The sequence below is a fragment of the Jaculus jaculus genome, chromosome 16, assembly GCF_020740685.1.
Source record: "Jaculus jaculus isolate mJacJac1 chromosome 16, mJacJac1.mat.Y.cur, whole genome shotgun sequence".
In the NCBI taxonomy this organism is placed as follows: domain Eukaryota; kingdom Metazoa; phylum Chordata; class Mammalia; order Rodentia; family Dipodidae; genus Jaculus; species Jaculus jaculus.
Window position 1 is genome coordinate 49,073,912 of NC_059117.1, and position 19,651 is coordinate 49,093,562.

Consider the following 19,651-nt stretch of genomic DNA (forward strand, 5'->3'; position numbering starts at 1 on the left):
CTTCATGACAGCCATTCTGGCTAGGGTGCAATAGAATCCCAATATTGTTTTAATTTGTATTTCCCTGGTGGCTAAGACTATTGAACTCTTCAAATATTTATTGGGCATTTGTGTGTGTTTCTTCTTGTGAGAATTTTCTATTCAGTTCATTATCCCATTTATTAACAAGAACATTTAGTGCAAGGGTATTTAATTTTTCAGTTCTTTAAATATTCATGATATTAGCACACTGTCTGAAGTACAGTTGACAGATTTTCTTGCACCCTGAAGATGATCTCTTCACTCTGATACTTAGTTCCTTTGCTGTGCCGAGCTTTGTAATTACATGTCACTAGATTTCTCGAGGCTCAGGTTTGTTTCCTGTTTTAATGCCATTCCCTTGAGAAAGTTCTTGCCTATAGTCATCAACTGAATGGTTTTCCTTGCTTTTCTCTAGTTGTCTCAGCTTTACATGTCTAGTATTTTATATTTCAGAAAGTCAGTAGATAGTATCTAAAACTCAAAATCTAGGAATATCAGTGTATTTATTTATAAAGCCAAGAGAAATAATTATCATGGAAAATAGAATTCAAGGATGAGGAAGAAGATGGATCTGGTAGTACAGATCTATAACCTCATCATCCCGGTACTCAGAAAGGCTATGGCAGGAGGACTGTGAGTCGGAGGCCAGCTTGTTCTGTCTAACCAGATCCTGACTCAAGCAGACAAACCAAACAAAAAGTAGTCTGAAAGGAGCTACAGAGGACAGCTGCTTTCATCTTAAAGGTTTGTGACATATTTGATATTTTCAATTATGCATTTATGGCTCTGACGTTAGAAACTCAAGTAAAATGAAAACATATGCAGCCAGACGTGGTGGTGCACACCTTTAATCCCAGAACTAGGGAGGCAGAGACAGGAGGATATCTGTGAGTTCGAGGTCACCCTGAGACTGCATAGGGAATTCCAGGTCAGTCTTGGCTAGATCTAGATCCTACCTCCGAAAACACGCAACCTTACTGAGAACATTTGTGAGTATATTATAAAAACACGCAGCCTTACTGAGAACATTTGTGAGTATATTATAAAAACACGCAGCTTTACTGAGAACATTTGTGAGTATATTATAAAGACACGCAGCCTTACTGAGAACATTTGTGAGTATATTATAAAGATAATAACAAACTTAGCCTCAACCTGCTGCCGGTTATGCCCGCTGTTCACGCTCAAAGGTGATCTCCTCATCTTGTTCCCTTGCTATTTGGACACAATGAGAATGCAAAGAATTAATAGGCTCCTTTTAATATTTTTCATTATATTATATACATTGCCATACACTAAAGAAAATTTTGTAGCTTAATATTCCAGTTTTGTGATGATGTGATTATTTAATGTTCAGTTCATTTTTGGATGTTGCGGTGCCCCAGTCTCTGAGCACAGCAATTCTATGATAGATGTCTGTACACCTAAACTGCTGCTGTGTTCACGCTGATCTCCTTAGGGTAGATCCGAGTCGTCAGCAGGGATGCAAGGGAGTATTTTATTAATGTTCAAAATAGGCTACTGTAGCATAAAGAAATCTAAGATTAATCTAAATCACTAATTAATTAAATGAATGAACTCAGACTTTAGTAATAGGAAGCAAAGAAAATGTCTATGGATTTAGTCAGATTATTTCCTTAGGCAGGTTTTAGAATCATTTAGAACAGTAATCTATGAAATAAATGTACAGATTTTTTTTGAGGCAGGGTCTCGCTGTAGCCCAGGCTGACCTGGAATTCACTATGTAGTTGCAGGATGGCCTCAAACTCACAGCAATCCTCCTACCTCAGCCTCCCAAGTGCTGGGCTTAAAGGTGTGCATCACCACATCCAACAAACCTGTTACTTTTTAAAATTTAATTTTATTTAATTTTTATTTATTTGAGATAGAGAGAGATAGAGAAAGAGGCATCTCAGGGCCTCTAGCCATTGCAAATGAACTACAAACATGTGTATCCCCTTGTGCATTTGTATTACCTGTGTCCTGGGGAATTGAAGCTGGGTCCTTTGGCTTTGCAGGCAAGTGCTTTCTCACCAGCTAAGCTATCTCACCAGCTCTCAATGTGCAGAATTTTAGAAGACAAAACACCATGACTCACTGACTGCAGGAGGATGATGATCTGAGATGAGCACAAGAGAATTTTTTAAATATATATGGTATGTATGTATGTATGTGGGTCTGTGAGAGCATGTCCAGGAAAGATTTTATGGAGGAAGACCTTTCCAACCCTCCCCCCACCACAGAGCGGGGAGCTCTTCCAATGATGGGCTATCCATAAAGCAAGACCAAGAGTCCACAGGGGATTTTGCCTGACTGCCCATGCTACTTGCTTGTGCATGCTTCTAGCCTGTGGCCACCACCGTCAGTTATTGGAACCCAGCCTCATGCACTTGCACTGTGGACTGAAAAGCAGAAATCTTCCAGGCCTTCAGTGCCAGATCAGAACTATTGGACTGCACAGCCTCGGGGCCTGAACAGCTAGTGGGTTCTCAGCCTCTCTAACCTGTAGATAGCTATTGTTAGACTGACCAGCCCAGGCTGTGTAAGGCAAATTAACAAATCTCCCTCATAGTATATATTCATCCTATTTATTCCCTTCCTATAGAGAACCCAGACTATAACAGTAATCTTAGTGATTTAACTATCATAAAGGTGCTATGGAGCAAGCATTATTCTTTTATCAATAAGCAGATAAACAACTTAAGACAGCACACTCTTGACAGTGCAGTCATGATAGTTTGAATGTATGTCCTCCATACATTTAAAATTGAGTTTGGAGCTGGAGATAGAGCTTAGCAGTTAACACACTTGCCTGAGAAAACTAAGAATCCAGGTTCAATTCCCCAGTACCCACATAAGCCAGATAAAATAAAATACTAAAACACTGAGTTTGCAGCTTCTGCTCCTAGCAGCCAGACTCCTGCTACGGGGGGCATGCCACTGGGGACAGAACTGAAGTCAGGCCTAATGTCTGCAGAGGAGTGTGAACTCCGGGGCCTGCTTCTGCTGGTTTCGGGGCTGGCTGATTGGTGGTATCTCTCAGCTTGTATCTGTGACAGGGAGCCAACTTCTTCCACCATTATGGAACTTCCTCTGGATTTGTAATAAATTTGAAATAAATCCTGTTCCTCTCATAAACTGTGTCTGTTTGGAAGTTCATTCCAGCAGTGTGGAACTTACTACAACAGCTGGTCAAACCCTCAAAGTTCATTCTGGATAGGGGTCTGATTTGAAGGAAATGCCCTTGCCCTTGTTCCCTAAAGACCTCTTCTGTTCTCATATGGACTTTGTTTCCTCTTTGTCTCCATGCTCCTTCCTTGTCCTCTTTTCTCCCTCTCTGCTGCCCTCTGTTCTTTCATTTTGCATAGAAAATAAACCTCCATCACATGGTCTCTGAAGATACAACCAACATGGATCTCCCACTGCCTCCCCCGCGCCCTCCCTCTCTCCTTCCTAACGCACATACACATCTTTCTGGAATGACTAACATGTATCCGTCTCCATGCTAAGAGATGAGGACACTACATGCTCAAGACAGAAAATCTTCTTGTTTTCACACAGCTTCCATTCCAGTGAGAAACAATACAATTTGGCAGCAAACAAAATGAAAACAGTGCCATGATGTAAATACACGGGTAATTTGCTCACAAGTGACTGCTGTGGGTGACTTTAGACAGAGTCTTCATGGTCCTTTGAACAGACTGAAGGATGAGGAAAGTCTCGTCATGAGGCCCTTGGAGGGAAGGGGCAGGTGGGTGCAATACCAAGATGGAGGGACAGAGACTACAATGCCAGGAGGAGCTTATAGGTTCAAACAACTCCAGAAAACCAAGTAGTAATGATGGCTGTCCTCAACCTAGATGGAAATGAGTCATATGTTAAAAATTGGAGATGGTTATTTTACTTGTAATTTTTTAAATCAAGAGAAGACAAGAACATCTATTAAGAACCTAAGGGTTTCCCTATAGCATACGTCTGGAATTACACGTAGATGGCAGCATGTGTGAAGGAGGCTTCTCACACGCGGTGGAATGGCTGAGCTCTGATATGCATTTAATGAAGATCACCTCATGTACTCCTTACACAAGCCAGGGTGGTGGCAGTGTCCTCATTTTAAAGAGAAACCAAGGGGTGGGGAGATGGCTCAGCAATTAAAGGTGCTTGCTTACAAAACCTAAAGCCTGCCAGCCCAGGTTCAATTCCTCAGGACCCACATAAGCCAAATGCACAAGGGGGCAGGTACATCTGGAGTTCATTTGCAGTGGCTGGAGGCACTAACCTGCCCATTCTCTCATTCCTTATCCCTGCTTCCTCCACAAATAAGTAAATAGATAATGTTTTTAACAAACAAAGAGAAATTGAGACTTGCTAAACTTAAATAACATGCCCAATGACTACACAGCAGACAAGTAGCAGCACATTTCTTTAGTAAATTTATTTTTATTTATTTCTCAAGGAGAGACATAGGGACTCTTGCTGCTGGAAACAAACTCTAGACACATGTATCATTTTGAACATCTGGTTTTATGTATTTACTGGGGAATCAAACCCAGGCCATCAAGCTTTGCAAGCAAGTGCCTTAAAGGCTGAACCATCTCCCTGGCCTTCGACTCACATTTCTGAGCAAGGGGTTCTGGCTCTAGAGCCTGCTATGTTCTCTGACCCCACACCTCCATCACTGTGTTGCATCTCATTGAACTCATGGGAGCTCTGTCAAGACAACAAGCACACATCCTACTTCGTGGAAACACTTCCAACAGAACCACAGAAATACTTAACTCCCAATAAACATATACTTGGCATTAATTACTGACTGATTACATGATTACATGGAAACAATTAAGTATTAAGTCACTTGTTATCAAATAACAAAGAAATCGAGAGACAAAGAAAGATAGTATATAATGATGACATTTGTTCAACCCAACAAGAATGTGAAATAATTACAAATATTTAGAATTTAAAAAGAGGCATCAAAATATTTGAGGCAAAATGATAGAATTCAAGGAAAAATAGATTTACATAGTAATAGATTTGAATGCCTTATTCCTACCCATGAACAAAACCACCAGACAAAAAGATGAGCAAGTACATAGAATAGAAGGCTTGAATATAGCAACTTTGAAGAACAATGGTAAAAATACAAATAATGCAAACTTGTGTGCTCTTTGGGAACTCAGCTGAAATATCAGTTACCATGTACAGGGCGGCCAATAAAAAGTTAAAAATAAGGAAGCTAAGCAAAAAGGAACATATATTTTTAATTATTAAAGAAATTCTTTTTTAATATTTTTTTATTTATTTGCAAGGAGAGAGAAATAGAAAGAAGAGAGACAGATAGAATGGATGTACCTGGACCTCTAGTCACTGTAAACAAACTCCAGATGCATATGACGTCTTGTGCATCTGGCTTGATGTGGGTACAGGGGAGTTGAACTTGGTTCACTATGCTTTGTAGGCAAATGCCTTAACTACGAAGTCATCTGTCTGGCCCCACAAAATGTATATTTTTACAATAGACAGCTTGCTGTGCCTCACCACCATGATCTGTGCCTGTTGGTGCACATGGCCTGTGTGGTCCTCTGTCCTTCGTTGTAAACCTCCGCATTTGAGGAAACACTACTGTGTCATTGCAAGCTCAGGCACTGGTGCCTTTGGAGACTGAAAAGTTCCTGTCTGTCTTTTCTTTAATTTTTATTTATTTACTTAGTTAGTTATTGAGAGAAAGAGAATGTACCAGTGCCTCTAGCCTCTGCAATCTCCTGACACATGCAGTACCATGGTTCTTGGGAATGGAACCTAGGTCACTGGGCTTCTCAGACAGGTACCTGAACCACTAAGCCATCTCTCCAGCACCATGTTTATCTTCTGAATCAGACTTGGTATGGGCGGGGTAAGAGCGGAGCACTCACCGGCATGCTGCTGTGCTGGAGATGAAAGTCAAGGCTGGAGTCAGGCAGCCTGACCTCTTGGAACCAGGTGCCTTTTGCCTTCGCACTCAGGAAATGCAGACATGTCAGCTGTTTTCACCGGTGTGAAGGGATCTTACACAGAGGGCACATGTCTCTGCACATTCAAGTGGTGTTTTTATAGCAAAAAAGTAATGTTGGCTTGAGGGGCCTACGTAAATAGGATTTTACTATAGCAGAGAGGCCTTGGAAAAATCTCCCAACCCAGCAAGCTTGTGTTTTCTTTTCAAAGAAATACTATAGTGGTTTAATTTATTAGCAGGGAAGGCAAAGAGGAAAGCCGCTCACGTGAGCACTAGATAACAACATCAGAAGTTGCAAAGAATGCCATGTATGCCAACCTAGTGGAGAGACAGCTTAGCTGGCACATGGGGGTGCATGTTGGTTTCTCTCAATTACCAATCTGTTACAAGCAGGTCCTGTCACTGAGTACCTTGTCATTGAAAGAGTGGCAAGTACCCCACACACATTAGCCACTTGCTGATGAAGGCTCACTCTTCTCTTTCTAGCACCTGCCATTGAAACTGGGATGTGCTGGGTAGGAGGGGTTAAAAAAATAAAAGGCCAGAAATGGGCTGGAGAGATGGCTCAGCAGTTAAGGCATTTGCCTGCAAAGAATAATGGCATGGGTTTGATTCCCTAGTACCCATGTAAGTCAGATGCACAAGGTGGAGTTTGTTTGTAGTGGCTGGAGACCTTGGCATGCCCATTCTCCCCCAACCCCTCAGTCTGTCTTCTCTCTCTCTGCTTGCAAATAAATAAATATATTTTTTTAAAGCAAAAGTATTAGAAAATACATTAAAATATGAATTGTCAGAGAAGCTAGAAATAACTTAGAATGATCTGAAGGGAGACATTAAGGCAGACAGGAAATGTTAAAACAAGCTCAAACACTTCTGTCTGGGAAGGAAAGAAAAAAGCAATCCCCTAGTGGGTACTTCAAAAGCAATCATACATACAATAAAAGATGAATAGAGGGCTAGAGAGATGGCTCAGCAGTTAAGGCACTTGCCTGTGAAGCCTAAAGTCTGAGGTTTGATTCTGCTGTACCCACTTAAGCCTGATGCACAAGGTATTGCATGTTTCTGGAGTTCATTTGCAGTGGCTAGAAGCCCTGGCATGCTCACTCTCGCTTGTTCTCTCTCTCTCTCTCTCTCTCTCTCTCTCTCTCTCTCTCTCTTTATCTATCTCTCTCCCTGCCTCTTTCTCTCTCTCTCAAATGAAATATTCTTTTTTTTTTTGACAGCATGTTTCCTGGTTTTATTTAAGTACAAATATAAGATGTACATAAGCTGATTATTCATTTTCTTCACTGTGCAGTCTGGCATTGGGATTGGTGATTCTAATAGCCAGCTGGGCCTCTCTTTCCACAATGGCTTTGCGGTTCTTCGAAGAAACGTTGTGAGCAATCTCAGCATAGTAAGATTTGTTGCACATTAGGAGCACTTCCAGCTCCTTGACATTGTGGACCAGGAACTTCCGGAAGCCACTGGGCAGCATGTGCTTTGTTTCCTTGTTGCTCCCATAACCAGTGTTGGGCATCAGAATTTGGCCTTTGAATCTTCTCCGCACCTTGTTGTCAATACCTCTGGGTTTCCACCAGTTACGCTTCATTTTGACATATCGGTCTGACTGATGCCAAATGAACTTCTTGGTCCTCTTTTTGACAATCTTGGGCTTCACCAGAGGTCTGAGGGCAGCCATGATGCCGAGCAGAAGATGGCAGCTACCTCCGCAGGCAGCGCCGAAGAAGAGGGCTGAAATATTCTTTAAAAACAAAGTAGAATATGGCTGAAGAGATGGCTTAGTGGTTAAGGTGCTTGTCTGCAAAGCCAAAGGACCCTGGATCAATTCCCCCAAGACCCACATAAAGCCAGATGTACAAAGTGATGCATGCATCCAGAATTTATTTGCAGTGTCTAGAAGCCCATTCTCTTTCTCACTATCTGTCTCTCTCTCACTCTCTCTCAAATAAATAAGCAAATAGACTTCCGATTCAGATGGCAGCATAGGTACCATACCAGAGCAGCCTAGTGCGGGAAAAAATCCCAACAAAATACACACTTTTACTAAAAAGTAAGATGTATAGGAAATTGAAATGGCAGCGGAGAAGTAAGAGAGATCCAGAGCATCCAGAGCCCACACAAGCCGGCAACAGCAGACAGCCAGCTGTCAGGCTCAGCTTGAGCCACAGGAAAAGCCAGGCGAGGAATTTTCCACTCACACCGGAGCTCTCTGCAAACTCAAGAAACGTGAAGGGAGAGCAGCAGTGAACCACTGAGGAACAGATCACAAGGTGAAAGAATACATGGAACAGTGAGAGAACTACAGCGGCATTGGAAGCCTTTCCTAACCCACCACCAGTGCCCAGCTCCCGTGAACAGAGCAGCAGTTCAGGGACCTGGCCACTCCAACTTGAACCAATAGCAGGACCCAAGCAGGTGCAGAGGTAACTGGGATTACAACAGGGAAGGGTCTCACCTGGTCACAAGCTTATGTGGAACCCTCAACAAACCAGAAATCTTAACTTCCTTGCTGTCAGGAATAAGGGAGTGGGTGAGGCTCCACATAGCCTAAGGGACAGACAGAGGATCTGGTTGTCACAAGACCTACTCTGAGCTGTTTTTCATTGAAAGTGTACATTCTTCAGTTAAATTTTAGAAACTATCTGTATTTGGTTCCACTCAGCCTACTGGAATACTCTCATAGCAGGCAAACCCAATACCTAGGGTCACTTTTGTAGATACTCTGAGAGTCTCGAGAGCCACACCTAATGCCTTAAGCTCCTACCCTGAAGTTATATAAACATCAGATAGATTAATACATCTAATAATACCCAGCTACCTAGAAAATCCAACCATTCAATAATCCAGGATGGAAAAATATATACATTATAACACAAGAAACACCAAAAATCAAGACAATATAAATCCACCAAAAAGTATTAAAGCATCAGAAATTACCTCCAGTGAGAACGACTTAGAGGAAATGCCTAAGAAAGATTTCAAAAGAATGATCATATATATGTTCAAAAAAGTCAAAGAAGAAATCAAACGAATGAAAGAGGAAATCAAAGGAATCAAAGAAAACACAAGACACCAATTAAATGACATAAAGAGGTCAATAGTAGACATAAATAAGGGAATAGAAATAATAAAGAAAAACCAGTCAGAATTACTAGCAATGAAGAACACAGTTAATGAAATAAAAAACTCTAGAAAATCTCATGAGTAGAATGGATGAAAGAGAGGACAGAGTATCTAAGCTAGAAGACCAGGTGGCAGATCTAATACAGTTAAACAAAGACAAAGACAAACTAATAGAAAAGTATGAGTGGGAATTTCAATATATTTGGGAAACTATGAAAAGATCAAACATAAGAATTCAGGGCACAGTAGAATTTCACTCCAAAGGCATAGTAGGCATCTTCAACAAAATCATACAGGAAAACTTCCCCCAAATTGGGAAAGAGGTGCCAGTGCAGATACATGAATCCCTTAGGACACCAGCCAGATAAAAACCTGGAAAGAACCTCTCCTCACCATATTATAATCAAACTACCAAACACATAAACCAAAGAAAAAATATTGAAAGCAGTCAGAGAGAAAAATCAAGTTACCTACAAAGGCAAGCCTATCAGGATTACAGCAGATACCTCAACACAAACATATAAAGTGTGTATTCCATGTCCTGAAAGATAACAACTGTCAACCAAGGTTACTTTATCCTGCAAAGTTATCCATTCAAAAAGATGGAGAAATAAGGACATTCCATGAAAAAAGCAGGCTGAAAGAGTATTTGAAGACAAAATCAGCTCTACAGAAAATATTTGAAAGTATCCTCCATGCTGAAGAAAAACAAAAGCATATATATAAGGAACTGGGAAAAAAGAAATACCCAAATACTAGAGAGAGCAAAAGTAAAACCAGAAGAACTAAAAAAAAAAAAAAAAAAAAAAAAAAAAAAAAAGACAAAAATGAATACACACCTTTCACTATTATCTCTTAATATCAACGGCCCTAATGCCCCTACCAAAAGTAATAGGTTTTTAGACTGGGTTAAAAAGCAGGATCCTAGACTTCCAGTCAAGATGGCGACCACCTAGGTGCACTACAGATAACAAGGAAAAAAAAGGCAAGTATTAGAGGGAAATTAGGAACTTTTTGCAAGAGGGAGGACACAGATTGGGGTAAAACAAGGAAGCACACACCCCCACCCGACCTGCGACCCCCGCAGCCCCCGCAACCTGCCACATACGCGCGCACCGAGACCCACGTGCCCTGCGCCCCCCCCCCGAGCCCTGCGACCCCCGCGCCTGACCCCCAAGCGCCTCGCCCCCCCACCCCGTGTGTCCAGAGCGCCTGGCGGCATCCCGTGGTGTCCCGAGCCCTGACGTGCCCCGCCCCCCCCCGCGCGCACTGCGCACCCCCATGTGGCCTGCGCCCCTAGCCCCCCGTGTGCACTGCGGTGCCCCAGGTATCCCGCGCCTCCCGCGCACTGCCCCCCCCGCACGCCTCGTACCCCCCGCCTGGTGCACCCCAGCACTTCCGGCGCCCCCCCGTTCCCCTGCGTGCCCCGCAACCCCTGCGCCCCACCCCAGTGCGCCCCACCCATGCACCACACGCCACCCGCAACCCCTACGCCCCACTGCCGCGCACCCCGCAACCCCCTGCGCGCCCCAACCCCCCGCGTGCCCTGCTCTCCTAGCCCCCCACGTGCACCTCAGCGTCCTGCACACACCATGGCACTCCACGCTCCCCCGTGCCCCCCCACACGCCCCAGGGCATCCCACGCGCCCCGAGCCCCAAATGCCCCACGCCCCCCCCCCGCGTGCCCTGCACACCCCACCCCCGCGGACCCATGACCACCTGCACCCACCACGTGCCCCTCTCCCCCCCCACCTACCAGAGCGCCCCACATCCCCCGCCCCTCCCGGGCACCCCACCCCCATGCTCCCTGCGCCCCACCCTGAGCGCCTGGTTCCCTGGCGCACCCCGCCTCCCCGCCACGTGCCCCACTCACTCCATACGCCCCAATGCGCCCCGCACCCCCCGTCCGCCCCCACGCCTGCGCACCCTCTGCACGTCCCACGTGGCTGTGCTCTGATCGGGCACCCACCAGCCACGCCTGCCAGCCTGCTGCACTGAAGCTGAGACCTCCTACCTTGCCCTTGTTCTCTGATCCTGCAAGTAGACCAGCCACGTGGTGCTTGGTTCGCAGGCCTGTGGGGGCCACCCCTGCTGTGAATAGGTGGCTGCCAGATCCCCTGATGCTGTGCTCACATCACTTGCCGCCAGTCAGCCTCTGCGATGTCCTGATCCCATACCTACATCAGCTGCCTCTGCACTACAATTGCACGTGCAGCAGGCCCAGTCCCACAGCAAGAGCCACACAAGTCCACACTGAGTCACTAGTGCCAGCGCAGGCGCCATCCCCTGCCTGTACATTGCCACCCATCCCACACTCCCCTGAGGCAGGAAAGCACAGACTATTTACAGACCCCAGTGTACCCAGCCAGAGTTTGGGCAGCTTCAGGGCTTGCTACCTCAGTCCCCTTTCAAGCTTGAAGGCAGGCAGCTTAGCTGCATTACTGGGTGAGAATTCAGGAATCTTTGGCGCCCTTGTCAGGCTATAGATAGGCGGCTTTGGCAAGAGTGAGCAAAAACCCAGGCTGCTTGCAACTGCCCCAGGCTGCCTTGGATTCTCATTAAGCTAGATCCCAGGCTGCTCCTACCTGCCCATACACTGACATGGGTAGACCACAGCGCAATAGAAATAACGTGAAAAATAAAATGCAAGACAATCCAGACAGATCACCGAGTCCAACAAGGATTACATCTAACCAAAACATAGAAGAGTGTTTAGGATCAGAACATCAAGTGGAAGCAATGAACAATGCAACCCGGACCAAACTACTGCTAGAACTGGCAGGAAAGCTACAAAGGATAGATAATCGTGTGGATGCTACCATCACTAAGCTAGAGCAATATGATAAGACACTGGAAGGAATTCAAAGAGAGCTAAGAGAGTTGAGGGAGAGTGAAAAAAAAAAAGAGGACCTTAAAAATCAGCTGGCCACACTAAATGAAAACATAAAGAAATGCAAGGATGATTTCCAAGAATCATCAAGAAAATCAGAAAATGAGACAAAAAGGGAGCTGGACAAAGCGATGGAAGTGATACATAGGAAAGTAGTAGAAAATGCAAACTTAATTGAACAAGTCCAAAACTCACTAGAGGCTCTCAAGAATAGAGTCAGCAAAGTGGAAGATAGAAATTCTGATCTGGAAGACAGGATGGAAGAAACAGTTCGAGAGCCCAAAAATTTCAGTAAGTTCAAAAGTTCCTGTGAACAGAACATGAGAGAATTGTGGGATACACTTAAACGTCCTAATATCAGAATCATGGGAATACCAGAAGGAGAAGAATTTCAGACCAAAGGCATGGAGAACTTATTTAACACAATAATTGAAGAAAACTTCCCCCGTCTCTTAGAAGAAAGGCCCATCAAGATTCAAGAAGCAAACAGAACTCCTAACCGACTAGACCAAAGGAGAAACTCCCCAAGACATATTATCATTAGGACTCTAAACATTGACACCAAGGAAAAAATCCTAAAAGCAGCTAGGGAAAAACAGCACACCACTTTCAAAGGAAACCCCATCAGAATTACTTCAGACTTCTCAATGGAAACTCTGAAAGCTAGAAGGGCCTGGAATTAAACTCTCCAAACTCTAAGAAACTATGGCTTCCAACCTAAACTACTCTACCCGGCAAAAGTCTCCCTTATAGTAGATGGTGAAAGGAAAACTTTCCATGACAAAACTCAGCTTTACAATTATATGAACACAAAACCAAACCTACAGAAAGTACTCCAGGAAATTCTCCACAGAGAAGAAACAAATAACCAAACACAAATGCCTACAAGAAGCAAATCACAACAACCAAACCCAGAGTAGACAGAAAAAAAAAAAAAATTAAATTCCATGGAAATGCCAACACACCTCTACCACTACAATATGACAGGGATCAAATCAAGTCTCACAGTCATCACCCTAAACATTAATGGCCTTAATTCACCCATCAAGAGACACAAGCTAACAGGGTGGATAAAAAAATTAGACCCCTCAATCTGCTGCCTTCAAGAAACCCACCTTACCACTAAAGACAGAAACCTCCTCAGGGTGAAAGGGTGGAAAACAATATTCCAAGCAAATGGGAATAAGAAAGAAGCAGGTGTAGCTATATTAATATCAGATAAAGTTGACTTCAAACCAAAAACAATCAAAAAAGACAAAGAAGGCTACTTCCTACTTATAAAGTGAACAATCCATCAAGAGGATATTACAATCATAAATCTGTATGCACCAAACATAGGGGCACCACAGTTCATAAAACAAAATCTACTTGACAATAAAATAGAAATAACCACCAACACCATCATAGCTGGGGACTTTAACACACCATTATCAGTAATAGACAGATCATCCAAACAGAAGCTCAACAGGGAAGTAAGAGAGCTCAACAAAACCATAGAGCACTTAGACCTAACAGACATCTACAGAACTTTCCATCCCAAATCCACAGACTACACATTCTTCTCAGCAGCCCATGGAACATTCTGTAAAACAGGCCATATACTGGGTCACAAAGACAGCCTCCACATATTTAGGAAAATCGACATAATTCCCTGCATGATATCAGATCATAATGCTATATTCCTAGAAATCAACAACAACAACAAAAAAAAAAACCAACAAGAACCCCAATGGCAACTGGAAACTGAATATCACACTCTTAAACAATAAATGGATAGTGGAGGAAATAAAAAATGAAATTGCAAAATTCCTGGAATTGAATGACAATGAGAACACATCATACCAAAACTTATGGGACACAATGAAGGCAGTCCTCAGGGGAAAATGCATAGCACTCAATGCCTTCATAAAAAAGACAAAAAGATATCAAATCAATAGCCTAACCATCCACCTAAAGGCATTGGAAAAACAAGAAAAATCCAACCACAAGAGCTCCAGAAGGAAAGAAATAATGAAAATCAGAGCAGAAATTAATGAATTGGAAACAAAGGAAACAATTAAGGCAATTGACAAAACAAAGAGCTGGTTCTTTGAAAAAATAAACAAGATTGACAAACCTCTGGCCAATTTGATCAAGCAAAAAAAGGAGAGACTCCAAATTAACAAAATTCAAAATGAAAAAGGAGAGATCACAACAGACATGAGTGAAATCGGCAGAATCATCAGGACTTATTTCAAAAACCTATACTCCACAAAACTGGAAAATGTGGAGGAGATGGATAAATTCCTGGATGCATATCATCTACCAAAGCTAAACTCAGAGCAGATCAACCACCTCAATGAACCCATCACACTCATGGAGATTGAAAAAGTAATAAAAAACCTCCCAAAAAAGAAAAGTCCAGGACCAGATGGATTCCCAGCTGAATTTTATCAAGCCTTCATGGAAGAACTCAAACCAATCTTCCTAAAACTATGCCACACAATTGAAGAACAGGGAAAGCTACCCAACTCCTTCTATGAAGCTAGTATCACCCTAATCCCAAAACCAGGCAGAGATGCAACAAGAAAAGAAAACTATCGGACTATTTCCCTAATGAACATAGGTGCAAAAATTCTCAACAAAATACTTGCAAACCGAATCCAACAACACATCAAAAGCATTATCCACCTTGACCAAGTGGGATTTATCCCAGGATCACAAGGGTGGTTCAACATACGAAAATCTGTCAATGTAATACACCACATAAACAAGCTTAAACATAAAAACCACATGATCATTTTGATAGATGCAGAAAAGGCCTTTGACAAGATACAACATCACTTCATGATCAAAATATTGGAGACAATAGGCATGGCCAGTTCACATCTTAACATAATAAAGGCAATATACAAAGCTCCAAAGGCCCAAATAATACTTAGTGGAGAGAGACTGGAGGAATTCCCATTGAGATCAGGAACAAGACAGGGATGTCCTCTCTCACCTCTGCTTTTCAATATAGTTCTGTAAGTCCTAGCCCAAGCAATAAGGCAGGAGAAGGAAATAAAAGGGATACAATTTGGAAAGGAACAAGTTAAGTTAGCTCTATTCGCTGATGACATGATTGTATATGTAAGAGACCCGAGAGACTCCATCACAAAACTCCTGAAGGTGATTAACTCCTATAGCAAAGTAGCAGGATACAAAATCAATGCACAAAAATCGGTAGCATTTCTGTATGCAAATGACAAAGACACAGAAAAAGAAATAAAGGACATAGTCCCATTTTCAATAGCAACAAAAAAAATTAAAATACCTTGGAATAACGTTAACCAAGGAAGTAAAAGATCTATACAACGAAAATATAAAAACTCTCAAAAAAGAAATTGAGGAGGACTTGGAAAGATGGAAAGACCTCCCATGCTCCTGGATAGGCAGAATTAACATTGTGAAGATGACAATCCTACCAAAGGCAATATATAGATTTAACACAATTCCAGTTAAAAACCCTACAGTGTTCTTCACAGAGATAGAAAAAATGATCTCAAATTTCATATGGAAAGGCAGAAGGCCTCACATATCCAAACATATCCTCAGCAAAAGAAATACCTCTGGTGGCATCACCATACCTGATATAAAGCTATTCTACAAAGCCATAGTAATAAAAACAGCATGGTATTGGCATAAAACAGGAGTATAGACCAATGGAATAGACTTGAGGACCCGAATTTTGGGTCAAGCAACTATAGCTACTTGATATTCAACAAAGGCCCAAACAATATAGACTGGAAAAAAGATAGCATCTTCAACAAATGGTGCTGGACAAACTGGATAACCACATGCAGGAAACTAAAACTTGATCCACACATTTCACCATGAACTACACTCAAATCCAAATGTATCAAAGACCTCAAGATAAGACCAGAAACTCAAAAACTACTGGAAGAAAATTTAGGAAGTACTTTCCATGATATAGGAATGGAAAAAGACTTCCTGAACAAAACCCCAGTGGCTCAAGTTCTTAAACAGTCACTCAAACATTGGGATAAGATGAAGCTGAAGAGTTTCTTTACAGACAAGCATATAATAAGCAAAGCCAATAGAATACCCACAGAATGGGAGAAAATATTTGCAGGTTATCCAACTGATAGAGGCTTTATCTCTCAAAGAACTCAAAAGTCTAAACAATAAGAAGACAAATACCCCACTCACAAAATGGGGCACAGAGTTAAAAAGGCAATTCACAGAGGAAGAGATACAAATGGCAAACACACACTTAAGAAAATATTCATCATCCCTAATCATCAGAGAAATGCAAATTAAAACAACTATGAGCTTCCACCTTACCCCAATAAAGATAGCCAACATCAAAAGGTCAAGTGAAAATAAATGCTGGCGAGGATGTGGAGAAGCAGGGACACTCATTCACTGTTGGTGGGAATGCAGGATGGTACAACCACTTTGGAAAGCAATATGGAGACTCCTGAAAAAGCTGACTATAGAAATACCCAACTGAAACTAAGGACAACTGGCGAAATAAGCAAGGGTGATGTTTTCCTGTGAACCGGATACCAGCAAAAAGGGGAAGGAAATCAATGCAGAGAAAAATCAACTCCTACCAAATCAGAGAGCGAGAGCCTCAGAGGCCCCCAACACCTCAGCACTGAAGCAGACCAAAAATGAACCCAACATGGCTCAGGGAAATTTTGCGGAAGATGGGGCGGAAAGAATGTCAGAGTCACATGTTGGGTCATGATAGGCAGAGACATTTATCATACCAATAACTGGGGGCTAACTCCACAATGCACGACCCATTTTCATTAACAAGGAGGGTCTAATGGGAGGGGGTAGGTCACAGATGAGCCTAAATAATGGTACCAAACTGCCTGTATTTACTGAAAAGAAAACTACTAAATTAAATTAAATAAATAAGTAAATAAATAAATAGCATCATTAAAAAAAAAAAAACGAAAAAGAAATACCAACAGACCCAGTTATACCATTACTGGGCATCTACCCTAAAACCTTCAAACCAAAAGCCAGAGAGATTTGCTCAACCATGTTTGTAGTGGCTCAATTCGTAATAGCTAAAAGCTGGAATCAACCCAGATGTCCATCATTAGAAGAATGGATAACAAAGATGCGGTATATCTACACAATGGAATTCTATACAGCAGTAAGAAAAAAACGACATAAAGAAATTTGAGGAAAAATGTTTGAACCTGGAACAGATCATTCTCAGTGAACTTACCCAATCACAGAAAAAAAATCGACACATAGTCTCACTCATCTGCAACACCTAACCTGAATCTGCCCAAGATACCTTACATGCCCAGCAAGCACCTCATGGACTAGACAATAAGAAGGATGGGAGGGCAGGGAGGGCATCAAAGGGTGGAAAACAGTAATCTGGACCCAAACGGCAATGGTACCATAAAATTCTACTTCCTAAAAGACAGACCAAATGGCTGAACCTTCACTAGACCCTTACAGGAAACACCTGAACCACAAGACACTGGAGAGGGTAGGATCAAGACTGACCTAAATCTCCTACGTCTTCCCTCCCTCCCTCTCCCCCTCTCCCCTCTATCTCTCTCCTCTCTAACTCTTGTATATTAGTTATGTTTTTCCTCAATTTTTTAGTGGACACTGACCTGTAAACCCCACTTCCAGCTTGGGCCTACCATCCACAATGAACTTTTGATTAGAGAAACCTACAAGGTTTCCCAAAACAATGACAGACTTCTGTCAGAGTACTTGATGACCCACCAAAGGCCAGTGGTAAGACCCTATTGCTGAAGACTCCATACGCAGCTGACGCGTAAAATGGAATGACATGGCTGGAAGCCAGGAGAGAGTCAGTCCCCAGACAGTCAGCGTGTCTAGTGCCAGAAGGTGCTACATGGGCGACTGGGGGAAAGGACCAAGATCTGTCCAAGCAACACATTGTTTAACCTAATTTGCAACAAATATCCAGGTGTGATGCCCACACAAGTGCAATAGTGGTACACAGCCATGGTGAGGACCAATTGCTCTTGATTTGGCTAACTGATCCACTCAGTGGTACCAGACCCATAGCTGGAGCTGGGAATCAAGTCAAAACCATACCCAAACACAAGCCCACTCTACAATATCAAGCTACCATCAATCACGGGGTATAAGAGGGCCTACACCTATCATACTGTCTATCAAAAAAGTAAGCGTTATCTCAATTCTCTGAGTGCTAACTTACTCTCCGTTGGAGAATCTGCTTCTCTTTTCCAGATAGATGCAGATCCTAAGAACAGAGCTGCCCCAACTTACCTCAAAAGGGGCCCAACTGAAACTAAGGACAACTGGCGAAACAAGCAAGGGTGATGTTTTCCTGTGAACCAGATACCAGCACAAAGGGGAAGGAGACCAACACAGAGAAAAATCAACTCCTACCAAATCAGAGAGCCAGAACCTCAGAGGCCCCCAACACCTCAGCACTGAAGCAGACCAAAAATGAACCCAACATGGCTCAGGGAAATTTTGCGGCAGATGGGGCAGAAAGAATGTCAGAGTCACATGTTGGGTCCTGATTTGCAGAGACATTTATCATACCAATAACTGGGGGCTAACTCCACAATGCATGACCCATTTTCATTAACAAGGAGTGTCTAATGGGAGGGGGTAGATCACAGATGAGCCTAACTAATGGTACCAAACTGCCTGTATTTACTGAAAAGGAAACTAATAAATTTAAAAAAAAAAAAAACAGGTTCCTTTTATTTGTTGCCTCCAAGAAACCCATCTTTCTAGAAAGGATGGACACTATCTTAGGGTGAAAGGTTGGCAAAAGGTTCTTCAAGCAAATGGACCTAGAAAACAAGGTAGACTTCTGTCAAACACTCATTTTGAATGATAAGGAAGGCCACTTTATATTTATTAAAGCCACCCTCCAACAGGAGGACATTACAATCCTAAACATGTATGCACCTAACATGGGGGCCCCCAAATTCATCAAACAAACATTATTAGAACTAAGGTCACAGATAATACCAAACACAGTGGTAGTGTGTGACTTCAATACCCCACTCTCATCAATTGACAGGTCATCCTGGGAAACAAACAAACAAACAGAGAGATATCTGGATTAAATGAGGTCATAGAAAGAATGGACCTAATAGATATATACAGGACATTTCATTTAAAGCTGCAGAATATATACTCTTTTCAGCAGCACATGGAACATTCTCTAAAATAGACCAAATATTAGGAAACAAAGCAAATCTTAACAAATGTAGGGAAAAGGAAAAAAAAAATAGAAAGAAAGAAAGGCTATAGAGCATACACAAAATCATAGAAATTAAACAACACGCTACTAAATGATGAATGGGTCAATGAAGAAATGAAGAAGAAAATCAAAAAATGTATAGAGTCAAACAATAATGAGAACACAACATACCAAAATCTCTGGGACACAATGATGGCAGTCCTAAGTGGTAAATTTATAGCTTTAAGCACTTATATTAAGAAATTAGAAAGGTCATAAGTAAATGAACTTCATCTGAAAGCCTTGGGAAAAGAAAAAGGCAAACCAATAATCAGCAGATGGGAAGAAATAATAAAGATTAGGGCAGAAATTAATAAAATCGAAAACAAAAAAATTCTAAAGAATC

The 19,651-nt window shown here is 42.3% G+C and overlaps 1 protein-coding gene across 1 annotated transcript; it reads right to left on the reverse strand.

Annotated features, from left to right (window-relative positions):
* Nucleotides 1–7,234: 7,234 nt before the first annotated feature.
* On the reverse strand, nt 7,235–7,733 carry LOC101598052 (60S ribosomal protein L32-like). The gene has a single exon (XM_045136073.1). It carries the CDS (start codon nt 7,692–7,694, stop codon nt 7,287–7,289), a length of 408 nt encoding a protein of 135 aa, XP_044992008.1. The 5' UTR covers nt 7,695–7,733; the 3' UTR covers nt 7,235–7,286.
* Nucleotides 7,734–19,651: the final 11,918 nt, after the last annotated feature.

Bases quoted from the DNA above. Each gene is read 5' to 3' on its own strand.
- LOC101598052 (XM_045136073.1), bottom strand. From the start codon at position 7,694: ATGGCTGCCCTCAGACCTCTGGTGAAGCCCAAGATTGTCAAAAAGAGG.